The sequence below is a fragment of the Abramis brama genome (assembly GCF_963993115.1).
Source record: "Abramis brama genome assembly, chromosome: 25".
Lineage (NCBI taxonomy): Eukaryota > Metazoa > Chordata > Actinopteri > Cypriniformes > Leuciscidae > Abramis > Abramis brama.
The window spans coordinates 24,710,655-24,724,384 of NC_139987.1; the positions used below are offsets into that span (position 1 = coordinate 24,710,655).

Sequence of the window (13,730 nt, forward strand, 5' to 3'; positions counted from 1 at the left end):
ATTAAAGTACTAATTTCTTTAAAAAAAAAAAGTTATTGTTCCCAAACTTTTGAACGGTAGTGTATATTGTTACAAAAGATTTCTATTCTAAATAAATACAGTTCTTTTTAACTTTTTATTCATCAAATAATCCTGAAAAAAGTATCTCAGGTTATAAAAAAAATATTAATCAGCACAACATTGATCATAAATCAGCATATTAGAATGATTTCTGAAGGATCATAAGACACCAAAGACTGGAGTACTTGCTGATGAAAATTCAGCTTTGCATCACAAAAATAAATTACATTTTAAAGTATATTAAAAAAGAGAACCATTATTTTAAATTGTAATAATATTTCATAATATTACTGTTTTTTTTTTTAACTGCAGGCTTGATGAGCATAAGAGACTTCTTTCAAAAACATTAAAAATAGTAATGTTTCCAAACTTTTGACTGGTACTGTATATATATATATATATTTATGAAGAGTTCAGATGCAAAAGCCTCTAAGTGCCATCTGAAATTTTCTTCTAGAATGATCATTTTTATCAAGCTTGTATATTTAAGTTCAGTAATTTCACTTAAATGGCAATGCAAATTACCTATTAATTGTCATTTAAGTGAAATTACTGAACTTAAATATACAAGCTTTATAAAAATGATCATTCTAGAAGAAAATTTCAGATGGCACTTAGAGGCTTTTGCATCTGAACTCTTCATATGTATATATAATGGATTTTCAAACCATTATTTTAACTAAAACGTTAACACTACTACTTTGCTAGCCTATAAGCAGTGGTATTTCCTTCAGGAAACGTAACTCTTGTGTGAATTTCCTCCTCAGGGAACCCTCAGTCCAGCGTGGGCTCGTCTGAGCCGGCAGAGAGCAGTGGATCTGAGGAACATGCGGTCGGGTCGAGCTGGGAGGAACCGGAAGCTGCTGTCAGCTCGCTGAAGACACAAGACGCCGGTGAAGAGACGTCCCTCTCCTGTCAGCCTCGCATTCAGTCGCTGGCTGACGCAGAGCGCCTCTTTGATGAGCTCACACAGGAAAAGCAGCAGGTGATTGTGGGATATTTCCTGTTGCTACACGGTTCTCTAGAATACTTCATTCGTGGCATTTCTGTTGTCAAATATTTTTAAATAAATCAGCTAAACAATTTAATAATATAGTATAGTTAATAATGTAGTACAACACACACTATTATACACATATTTTTAATAAACTAAGTCAAGTCACCTTTATTTGTAAAGTGCTTTTTACAATACAGATCGTTTCAAAGCAGCTTTACAGTGATAACAGGAAAATAATGCAACAAAGTTGTTGTTTATAGAAGAAAATAGCATCACTAGCTTAAGTAAATTCAGTGATGGTTAATTTTTGTTGTAAAAAAGTTATTAATTTAGTTAATTATTATATAATATATACAGCCGCTGTGGAGAAAACTGTGATATCATCGTCCAGCTCAGTTCAGTTCTCATATAATGGTGTCAATGCAGGCAGATCAGTAATGTTGTTGAATAGTAAATGTCCCCCAACTAAGCAAGTCAAAATCCAAAGGCGACAGTGGCAAGGAACCAAAACTCCATCATGTGTCTGAATGGAGAAAAAAAAAAACCTTGGGAGAAACCAGGCTCTTCTGGCCAACGAACGAACAGTGTGTGATTATGATTCAGGCAGCATTACAGGTCAGAAGTCAGATTATATTGGAACATTCAGAATATTTAACTAATAAACTAATTATTCAGTTTCTTGAGTTGGACGTGTAGAAGAAGAATACAAATTATATTTTTTAACAATTTCTAAAAGCTGACAAAACCAATGATTTATTTACAGCTCATTTGTGTTTGGTCATAGACATGCTGAAGTCATTATTATGAAACTAGGAACTCTCAAAGCTTGCATGTCTTAATGTCACATGAGTGTTTGGATGGCGTGTGAGTCCCTCACGGGTCTTGCTGGTATGAGAGCGGCTGTAGATCGACGTCAGCACATGTTTCTGCTGTGTCCTCAGCACTGCACATTACATAACCTGCCTTTACAGTGCTGCTTGTTAATCATGTCTATTTTTAGCACAGGCTTCCCTTTTCCTAATCATGCTGAGGAGTGCTAATTCAAAACCCTGTTGTTTAAGCTCAGCTGTTTCCATCCAGCAATTTGCTGAGTGCTGTGACAGTTTCCTCGAATATTTATTTATTTTCCGCAGATTGAGGCAGCACTGAGCCGGATTCCTGGGACCGGGGCTCGGGTCACGTTGCAGACCAGGCTAGACGAGGTGAGAACACAATCGCGTTCCATTCAGATGCATATATAGACCAAAAATATTATATCATGATATCAGCAATTTTATTTCATGGTATATATTCATCACAGAATAAAAAATAAAAAAGGTAATTGTGACTTTTTATCTCACAATTCAGTCTTTTTTTTTCTTTGAATTGCGAGATATAAACTCACAATTGCAAGTTACCAAGTCAGAATTGCGTGATGAAGTCGCAAATTGTGAGTTATAAAGTCAGAATTGTAAGATGAAATATAAACTTGCAATTTCGAGAAAAAAGTCAATATTGCGAGTTAAAAAGTCAGAATTGCGAGTTTATTCCACGCAATTCTGACTTTATAACTCGCAATTGTGAATTTATATCTTGCAATTCTGACTTTAATACGCAATTGCGAATTTATATCTAGCAATTCCGACTTTTTAATTCGCAATTATGAATTTATATCTCGCAATTGTGAGAAAAAAAAAGTCAGAATTGTGAGATATAAACTCTCAATTGCGAGTTATCAAGTCAGAATTGCGTGATGTAGTCGCAGTGGCGAGAAAAAAGTTTGAATTGCATGATAAAGTCGCAAATTGTGAGTTATAAATTCAGAATTGTGAGATATAAACTTGCAATTGCGAGAAATAAGTCAATATTGCGTGTTAAAAAGTCAGAATTGCGAGTTTATTGCACGCAATTCTGACTTTATAACTCGCAATTGCGAATTTATATCTTGCAATTCTGACTTTAATACGCAATTGCGAATTTATATCTAGCAATTCCGACTTTTTAATTCGCAATTATGAGTTTATATCTCGCAATTGTGAGAAAAAAAAAAGTCAGAAGTGTGAGATAAAAAGTTACACTTATCTTTTAAATTGTTTTATTCCGTGGCGGAAACAAGCTTCCATAACAATCATTGTTGGGTTTAATGCGATACTAAGTAATTAATTACTGTAATTTAATTACTTTTCCCTTGAAAAAGTAAAGTATGGGATTCTCTTAATTTTTTTTGTTATTTAATTGCAGTTACTTCTGATGCAATAGTGTTAAATACTCTATAGACTGTATAGGGCAATGCTATATAAAACAATAGTGGATTTAACATCTAATGTTTAAATGTATGTTTAATGTAACCTTCTTTCTTTAAATACTTTGGTCATAATTTAGGAAATTTTATATTATTTATTTGAAAGAATTAAAAGCAGTTTCATGTCTATCCTATTGATATAATTAGTAGCTTGTAATTAATTACTTTTTGTAATTTACCCAACACTGATCACAATATAGTTATTTTTGCTGGAAATTCAACCCCAAACAGGTGTTTTATATGTTACATAACTGTGATAATTACTTTTGTTAATAATCCAGTGAATTTAACACCTTACAAATGAAAGGCTCTCTCTTTTTTTTTTCTTTTTTTTTTTAAAGATGATTATGCATAACAAATGATCTAAATGTGTAACATTATAAACTTTATGATGTTATTCATCTCCCAGGTGTCCTTGGAGAATCGCCTAGAAAAGGTGAACCGCGACCTCGGATTCATCCGCATGACTTTAAAACGATTCAACATCCTGCGTTCTTCTGCCAACATATAGCCAACAGTGAACTGTCATGAATTATGATCACATGCAGTGACTTTCTTTATTCTGGACAATATGAATTATTAATGGAGCGATCGTTCCACTGTACAGACTCTGATATGTACATGTTCAGTAAATATTTCTACTTTTATTACTGTAGGATCTATTTTGTATGTTTTATTACATGGTGAACATAGTATATTTTAATAATGCCTAGATTTGTAAAAACATTTACTTTTTTAATGTCACAGAAATATGGAAAATTGTACGCTCGACTCATTCAGGTGAATGATGTAGATATTTTTAATTTTATTCATTTGCTGCTGATAAATGAATGGCAAAAATACAGTCCTGCAGGGCAGCTCATTTGCATATGTTTCCATTCCACTTGTGTGTCTTATGACTTTTGATTTAAATGACACTTGAAAAGGTATATCATTTGTTCAGATATCAGGTTTGTGGCTTGCTCATTAATTAATAATTTACGTGATAACATTTCCTGTGCCATATAAGAGCAGAGAATGATAGCACATATCTGATAATAGGATGAGTAGAAATGAGAACACAAACCCAAACCAGCACTGACTGTTTACACATGATTATCAAAGGTAGACCTCTGACATTTTCCAATGCAACACAGGATGTGCTGCTTACTTTGATGCATGAAATTTAAAATATGCTCTTCTCTGCTTTTCCATCGTTAGCTGTTGACAGTTCATCTCTTTTCTTTTTTTTCCTGTAGCTCATGGAATCTATTTAACTGTTGCACAAAAATGTTCCACAATTAAAACTGCTTACGGAATGTGTTTGGCAGTGTAATTTAGCGTCGAGTCATTATGATTTGATGACATCTCTATTATGTTAGACTCTTGGTTGTTTTGCTCGGATCATTCATTAAATGAGCTTGAAATGTGTTTGTATTCATCACAACTGTTTTGGTGTTAAAGGCATAATTCAGCCAAAAAAGGAAAATACCCTTCTGGAAATATGTAAACAAAGAAATTTGTGTGTAATGCAAACCTGCCAGATTTGTATGTGGAAAAGCATGGGCGGAAGGCAAGATTTTCAGTGAATATGAATAACTTGAAGGTATAGTTAAACAATAATGACTTGATTTATACTCTTAAATTTACTTTCTCACATTTATAGTTGTTGTGTTTTTGTTTTTTGGGAAATTTTGTCATCACTTACCCCTCAAGTTGTTCCAAACCTATATATGTTTCTTCTTCTGTTGAACACAAAAGAAGATATTTTTAAGAATGTTGGTAATCAAACAGTTGGCAGTAGCCATTGACTTCCCATTGTTTTAGTTTTTTTCCTATTATAAAAGTCAATGGCTACAGTAAAACTGTTTGATTACCAAAATTCTTCAAAATATATTCTTTTGTGTTCAACAGAAGAAAGAAACATATACAGGTTTGGAACAACTTGAAGACGAGTAAGTGATGACAAAATGTTCATTTTTGGCAGAACTATCCCTTTAACCGCTATAGTCTCCATCCACTTTCATTGTATGGAAAAGAGCTGCTTGGACATTTTGCACAAAAAAAAAAATCTAACTTTTATTCCACAGAAACGTGTAAATCGGCTTTGAAATGACATAAGGGTGAGTAAAGGATTTTTAATTTTAGGTAGACTATCCCTTTAAATTTCAATCTACATTCGCGCTACTTTTTGGGCAGCTAGTCCCCATCCACTTCCATTGTATATCTCCAAAGACAAATTATCTCCCTTCCGTGTTCCACAGAAGAAAGAAATCGATATGGATTGTGAACAACGTGATGGTGAGTAAACAATGACAGAATTTTTATTTAGTCTCACCTCAGAACTTTTACACACAGCGTCGATTTAGCTATCGCACTACCACAGGCCGCCGTCAGGGGGCGCTACAGCGATGGAAAAAATAACGGCCTAGACTAGTCTACTCTAGAGGAAGGGGAGAGGCGAATTTACCATCCAATGATATCAGACCAGAAATGATGCTGCTGCTCGCACTTTCGGTAAATATAGAAAGGAGGAAAGGACATGCACGCACTGAAAAGCTAGGTCAAGGTTTTGAAAAAGAACATAAGCTTTAAATAGATCCACAGAACCCACGGGACGCCACGCAAATGCACGGATCAGCATACCTGTACAGTTTTTCTGCCTGCTGTTTTTAAAGGATCCACTAGATCAGCTGCAGCGGATATAATGATGCAGGAAGCCTCTCTCCCATCTTCTACAAGCATTTAATAATAAAGAAAAGAAAAGAAGGAAGCCTCTCTCCCGCTGCTCTATATGCTGAAAACAACAGTGCAAAGGCAGTGACAGCCGAGCTCGAGCTCTAGTGTGGTTTAACCAGTCCTGTCACTTCCTCTTTGACGTGTGCATGTTTTGGACTGTCAGTTCAGTTGTACGTTCTTATTTTAAAACCACAGGACTTTATATTTGATTGCATGGAGGACAGTGTTGGCCTGCTTTCCTGTTTTATTTAGTCGGATGAACCGGTAGCCAGCTGCTTGCTTCTACACAGCGCGAGGAAATTGCGTTGCAGCGACCGGCAGACACCTCGACCTGCAGCGGGGATGTGTGTGAGCTGAAGCCGCCGGATATTGATGGCCACGTCGCTCTGATAAGAGCCGATTTGAGCTAAAACTCCGCGCCGAAGGTAAGAAAAAACAAAGCGCGCGAAATATCTGTTCGCGCGGTTGTCACATTTGAAATGTAATTCTTAACGTTCATTATTTTGATTTTAACGGTCGCTTGCGAGTAAGGTAGTCACACGGCCTTCATTCGTGACCAAAATAGATAATTAAACGCCATAAATCCTGATTTTACTTAAACGGATTGCCCTATTTAAACGAACCATTTGGGAGCTATAATGAGATTAATGTATGTGAGTCTTAAAGGGGTAATTAATTGTGGAAGAGATTATTGTATTATTTAGATGCTGTAATTTTAGTCTTATCTTCAGTCTTTTACAGTTGTCTAGATTAGATGGGATTCATAAATTGGCCAATCTTCACGGTAGCATGAATAGTTAATGAAGGTTATCGCTGGCCAGTCAAATCACTTAAGTTATCACTGTTTGATATGTAGTCAAACTCCTGTACGTTACCTGTGATAATTAACTATTCAATTTCTTGAGTTCACATTGAGTTTATTTATATGTTCATGGATAGTTGGCAAGATATCTTTAAAGAGCCTTACTTATTTATATTTCTGTGTAATTTATAGATGGACATGGAAATGGATCATTTTTGCCTAAGTGAATTACCTCAGGAAACCTGGTTATGAAATATATAATTTGGTTATTGGGGTGTTGAATTTGTGACCTCTTACTGACGGTCCATCAAAGTTAATTAGCTTTTAGAGATAACCTACCTGGTTGAAGAAGATTAACTTTACAAGTGACATCCACTGTACATCCATATAACAGATGAATACCTAATATGAGTGATTCTGTGCTGTAAATAAGTGATATAACTTTTTTATGTCACATAAATTTGATTTACACACACAATTTGATTCACAGTTAACACTGTTCCCACAGTCAGGAAAAAACTTCTTATGGTGGGAAGGTGGCCTTTAAAAGGCCAGGAAAGGCCAGTTGCATTTCTGTTTTGTTGAAATTAAGCTAAGCTCTAAAGTAACTTATTAGATATACATTTGTTTTTGTTTTTGTAAATATAAATTCTGCAGTATGATTTTCTTAATGTGAGAAAACGGTCTCAAAAGGCTGGTCATATAAATGGCACAGACATGACACTATTTCTGTGTGCATGTCCTTTTAATAATTGTCCATTTTTGGGTGGTTGTTTCCTTGATGACCTTGTTTGTCTTGGTCTATTGGATACCAAAAGTTAATCAAATGTTAGAAATAACTTACATGGTTAAAGATTAGATAGCCCTCATGGTTTTGTTGCTCACACTGAGGCAAAAAGAGTTTGTGTAAAACATAGTTTTGGATATAGTTTGGCTTATTCCGTCTAGCATCTATCTATCTATCTATCTATCTATCTATCTATCTATCTATCTATCTGTCCATCTATCCATTCATCCGTATGTCTATCTATCCATATCCGTCCATACATCCATCCATCCAGTGGTTGATTCAATTTTTTTTACATTTGATCCCCAGTCCTAAATTTGTGGTTCCATCCTCGATCATGTCTTTGATTAATAAACATATCGAACACAGTCCTGCATCATCCAGTAATAATTTCAGTCTTGTCAAGATAATTGGGACGTTCTTCATGTCTCAATTGCAGGGTCACAATTATCTTGTCATGGAATTGTTAATTTTAGCTGCTATTCCACTTTGGAGCCTTCGCGCAGGACACTCCCTTTCGCTAACAACCTACATTTTTAGTTAGCGAGACCTCATAGTTTGCCATGTTCTTTTCGAGCACATCGATGGAGGGAAAAAAAATGCTTCCCTGTATCTAATTATCTTGCCAAAATGATTAGGTTTGTCCTTAATGAATCCTGTTATGAAGCAGCCATCGTAGAAAGAATGAGTCAGAGTATTGATTGCCTCCCCCTCTCCGCCCCGGCCGGAGAACGCTTGCTAATGGCTGTAGCTCTGGCAGGGATGTATGGGTGGACGGTGGCGAGGCAGGCCGCTGCCAGGCTCATGACAGCATGCCGATATGACCCCGACACCGTCAGCTGCGGGTTGTTGCCACACCGGAAAGAGAGGGAAGCCAAACAACGGGCCGACACTACACAGTTGCACCTTGTTATTTATAGCCACATAGTAAACACTGAAATGTATTCCCTCCAAACAAGGCAACCGAGGGGCCACAAAGCTGCTACCAAACATACGTGTGTTCATATGGGCCAGGAAGTTTGTCATCCATTGTGTTGTTACTGTGAAAGAGCCTGTTCTATGCTTTCGTAACAATGGCTTTTTTTTTTCTTGGGTAAAATGTTACCATGGTTTGAGACCTTTTATATCACGATAACTGGGTATATTACAATATAGTTATCTTTGCTGGAAAATTAACCCAAAAATGCTACCATAATTTTATATTATAATATATAATATAATATAATATTATAATATAATTTATATTATAATATTTTATATTACATAAAAATTTAGAAATACTATTTTTTGATAATCGGCTGAATTGAATACTTTAAATATACTTTAATACTTGAAAAGATGACAAATGCATGTCTGGTAGCAAATCAAAGCAGTATAATATAGCTTTGCACAAAACAGTAGACTTTAAAACTAATATGATATAAAAATGTGCTATGTCTGAAGCCAATGTAATGTAATTGCACATAAGTTGATTTTTAGGTTAATTGTATTTTTGTTTTTTTTCATTGTTCAATACATGTTAATTTTATAATTACAACCATAAACAACCTATCTTTAAACCGTGTTTATACAAAATGACAATTTTCACCTGAGATTTGGAGCCAAATTAGAGGGGGCAAAAATGAATTTAGAAAGATAGGATCAGAGATCGGTAGGTCTGTTAGTTGAATCTGTTGACTTTAGCTATCTGTGTTGCATTATATACCAACAGTGACAGTTCAAAAATAGGAAAAAGCACTTCTTGTGTTTTTTGCCCCAAGTCTGCATGTCTGTACCTCAAGAAGTATTAGGCATTGACGTTTGCTTACAGATCTACCACAGGCTCCGCTCCCTCCTACTTTTAGGGCTGTGCCGGTAAACTTGACAACCGCACCACCGCGGTTGTAAAGCGCCACCGCGGTGGCTGAGGAGTACCGGCGGTGGTTTGCAAAAAAAAAAAGTTTGTATGTGAATGCTGTTTTACATTAATATTATGACACACAAAGCTTTGTTTACAAAATAAATAATAGGTTAGCAATTAAATGCAGGCCCAGCCATGGAAAAGTTTGAATTCATGACGAATGAGAGAGTTGTGCGTGAGTCCATAAATTTAAACTTTGTCGGCTTTGAAATCTGGTTTGCGATCTTCACCCGATAATCAGCGAATTTAAAAATATTCCATTAGTTATTCCATATAGAAAGTTGAATTGTCTACTTTTAAACAAAACAATTAAAAACGAAAATAAACCGACTAGCATATGTTTATGCAGTGTTCGAACTATACCGTGTCTTTTGGGGGAGCCCACTTTTGTTGATGTTTTTTTTCAAGGGGGGGGGGGGTATTGGTTATGCGCGTGCCATACGAGGATGGGAAGTTCGAATCATTTTACTGACACTCTTGTTCGATCTCATTCATCAAAATGAAAGAATCTTTTTTCGAGCCATTTCGTTCATCTAAGGGGCTTTAAATGTTATACTTTTAACAGGCAAATTCCCTGAACACATCCACCTACGCAATCTTGATTATATTCTGAATTAAGAAACATTATAATGCAGTCAAAAATAATTTACAAGGAACATAAATAATTACTTTACCTTCAGAGTCTTTCGTTCAACTGTCACGTGACAGACGCAATGAATGGATCGTTCATGAACGACAGATATATAACAGCTACAAGTCACAAGTGTATGCACTACTTGCTTTATGCAAGCACTATATAGGATAAATCACTATACAGGATTTACCCTATTATACTTTATCGACCCGAATTGATAGGTCAAACAGCAAACATCCACCAACAAATAGTCTATAAATAGGCTGTCTTTGAGTTCACATGAACAACGGTTAAATTATTCGTCGGGCTACAGAAGAATACCATAATTCCCCCGTTCAATTAGGCCTAAGACATCGAGAGTCACGCAGACCTATAACAACCCAGCCACAACACATTTTGGGAATAACATGCCTTACCTTAACACAGAATGGATTTCAAGGACTTCGCGCGCAGATCAATGGCCTCGTTTATATTTTTTCCGACGAATCTGTGTTAACATGAGTGGAATTTGCACCGCAGCGCCACCACACCTTGATGCTCATGACAAGAATAGCATGCATAGTTATCTTTATTGAAGTGAATTACCAGTAGGTTTAAATCGCCGTCCTGCATGAATGAATGATATTTTTGCTATTTTACACATAATAATCCACGATGATCACATTACACAAAACTGAATTGCATATTAAAATAAGATATTGTCAATATTTTTTGAGACCCCCCAAAATTTCACAAATCACCTTTTCAGGGGAGCCCATGTCTTATTAAGGGGAGCCGAGCTCCCCCTAGCTCCCCCGTAGTTCGCACCCTGTGTTTATGTATTCCGTATAGTGTGCAATTCTCTCTATAGGCGCGTTCACTGCGAAGATGACGAGTGAGCATCGTCAACTTCATCTTTGCAGCCCAACACTGACACAAAAAACCCCACTTTATTAATAAACAATTCAAATGTCTCCTTGCTATAATTTGACACGTTCATAATCATTACTTTTGCCGGTTTGTGACAGCTGTTGTGTGCGTTATTGGCAGCGTCACCCACATGAACGCGTCAACCGCATCAGCACCAGAACATGGAGATTTTATTTTAGAGAATGATCGCACAACAGACATTAGAACATAATCGAATATTCAAAAATCGTGACTCATCCCTGCATGGAATCTCTTTTTTCTTTTCCCATACCTTCACTCGCGTCTCACCCATTTCCAAAGGGGATTATAAACGTTTCTTCCTTTGTTCGCTTTTAGGTCGATTATTTTCGTATTCTTTACTGTGGTAAAGTAGAAAAAACGCTGTAGGACAGATATAGCCTACATTTTTTACATGTACGTCAAATTCTTTTTAACACAGTTTGTGCTTGTTATTAGACATATTGGTATAGGCGCGTCAAGTTCATTTGTAAAGCGCGTTTCACGCGCGGGTGATTTTAGTTTGGCTTTCTCTGGCAGCGCGCAAACATAGCTTAAATGTCTTGCCCATGTGGAAGATAAAATTCGCTCTTCATACCTTTTACAAGTAGAAAACATGAAGGTATCAGAAAAGAGATTGATGGTCTCTTTCCTGCTCGTGTCCCACATCCCTCTCAAAGTGCAGAGCGGTAGGCTGTATCACGCGTCTTTGTGTGGAAATATTAAACAAAAGTTTTTTTTTTCTTAAATAGATTAAGATTTTTCTTAAATAGAATAGATTTATTATATTATGTAAGTTACCAGTATTTACTGATCTTTATTGCAATGCTTTAGAGGCTTTATTGTGTTGTTTCTTTGTTTTTATTTATTTATTTCAAAACAACCCCCCAAACACCGCAACACCGCCGGTATTTGGGTCCATTACCACCGCGGTGGTAAAAAACTGCCACCGTCACAGCCCTACCTACTTTCACTCGCTCCTACGAGTCTGCATCCCTACCAGAAGCCTATGATCGGTCAATGAGCGACGGCTCGTGGTTCAATCACAGAGAGCCACAAAATCACTTTCCAGAACCTTCTCATTCACGGTTCCATGCTGGTGGAATGATCTCCCCAACCTCATCCGGAATGCAGAATCCCTGATAACATTCAAGACAACTGAAAACTCAGTTTCCATGAGCACTTAACCTGATAAGAATTTAATTTGATTTTATTTCCTTTTCCTTAAATCCTCCCTTGTCTGGCTTATGCTACTCTAAGCAATGCCGTCTGCTAAATGACTAAATGTAAATTATTAAAGATATCTTAATATCCTTTTAGATTCTGGTTCTTAAACATTTCTTCGTTTTAAAGGCCCCTATATGGTTAAATCCTAGAGATATGGAGATTGTGTTCATACGCGTGATATGACTGACAGTCGTTGGTGTACAGTGGAATCTGTTAACCCGTGTAACAGTAGCACTTTTCCCTCGAGCGGGCAGAGAGTGTAACAGAGACGCTCGACCCTCTCATCTCCAGACACTATATCTCTCAGGTGAGACCATTAATAAATGAAGTGTGTAGGTTTATGTGCGAGCGCTTTGTATCATGTTTAGTATAGCTTGTTCCGGATCTCCTTGAGTATTCTTGTGGGGGGGAGAATCATCTCATCACATCAGTCATTCTGGCATTGATGCGTTCTGTTCTATTTCTTGCTGGATTTTCTTGGCAAACGTTTCCACTGGGCACCACTGGTATCTCCGCTTCCACATATACCCCTTGTGCTCGGTAATAAGCGTACAGTAGCAGGAAATGTGTTGGTGTTGGCAGAAGAGCTGTGTGGGCATATGCTTGGGTGTTTTTATATAACTTGCAGAAAGTTACAAATAACCATACCATCTCCATCGACATCTCTATTCCCTGTTCTGCTCATTAGTCAGCTCAGCTGATCTGGAAGAGTTGATTCCCGCAGTCCACAAGAGGAACGGCATCTGGATTTAGATCTGTTTTAGATGGCTAGGATGAGGATCCGTAACCCGACAGAGTGATCATGGGATCTCAATGGAATAGTTCACTCAAAAATGAAAACTACTCGGCCTCATGTCTTATCGAACTTGATTATTTTTTTCTATGGAACACAAAAGGAGAATTTTGTGCATTATATTTCAAGTCTTTTGAAGTCGCGTGATAGTTTTGCGTGATGAATTGAAATATTATTGACCTAAAATCTGCAGCTCTCACAGCTAATATTAATTCCATATCATGGCTTTGAATTAGGGCTGCACGATTATGACAAAAATCATAATTGTCGATTATTCCCTTGAAATTGTAATTAAATTACGATTATCACAATTTACATTGAATGATGTTTTGAATAGTTTGGTTTTGGGACCCACATTTCCTCATGGTCATCAAGCTGCGACCCACTGCAAATTTTTTAGGAATTATATAGGCCTATTATAATACATTTGTTTACACAAAAATTGTTGACATACACTAGTACTGTCCCCCTTTACTTAATATACAAATAAATTGTAAGAATATGACTAGTTTATAAGACTATAAACTAGTTTTTGTTAATACAATCTTGGTATGAGCCACCACAGTCATTTAAAAAATATATAAAATAACCAATAAGTGGCATTTTGGGGTTATGGAAACAACAG

The 13,730-nt window shown here is 36.4% G+C and overlaps 2 protein-coding genes across 5 annotated transcripts in view; both read left to right on the forward strand.

The window, feature by feature from the left end:
* mphosph9 (M-phase phosphoprotein 9) overlaps nucleotides 1-4,748 on the forward strand; it is a 29,189-nt gene extending 24,441 nt beyond the window's left edge. The window contains exons 22-24 of the mRNA XM_084104507.1: nucleotides 828-1,045; nucleotides 2,191-2,259; nucleotides 3,748-4,748. Of these exons, the coding sequence (XP_083960633.1) occupies nucleotides 828-1,045; nucleotides 2,191-2,259; nucleotides 3,748-3,849 (389 nt within the window). The 3' untranslated portion in view covers nucleotides 3,850-4,748. The remainder of the gene's footprint in view (nucleotides 1-827; nucleotides 1,046-2,190; nucleotides 2,260-3,747) is intronic.
* A 1,283-nt stretch (nucleotides 4,749-6,031) lies between these two features.
* pitpnm2 (phosphatidylinositol transfer protein, membrane-associated 2) overlaps nucleotides 6,032-13,730 on the forward strand; it is a 63,413-nt gene continuing 55,714 nt past the window's right edge. For all 4 annotated transcript variants that reach the window (XM_084104497.1, XM_084104500.1, XM_084104499.1 and 1 more), the window contains exon 1: nucleotides 6,032-6,481. The gene's annotated coding sequence lies outside the window, so the exon portion shown is untranslated. The remainder of the gene's footprint in view (nucleotides 6,482-13,730) is intronic.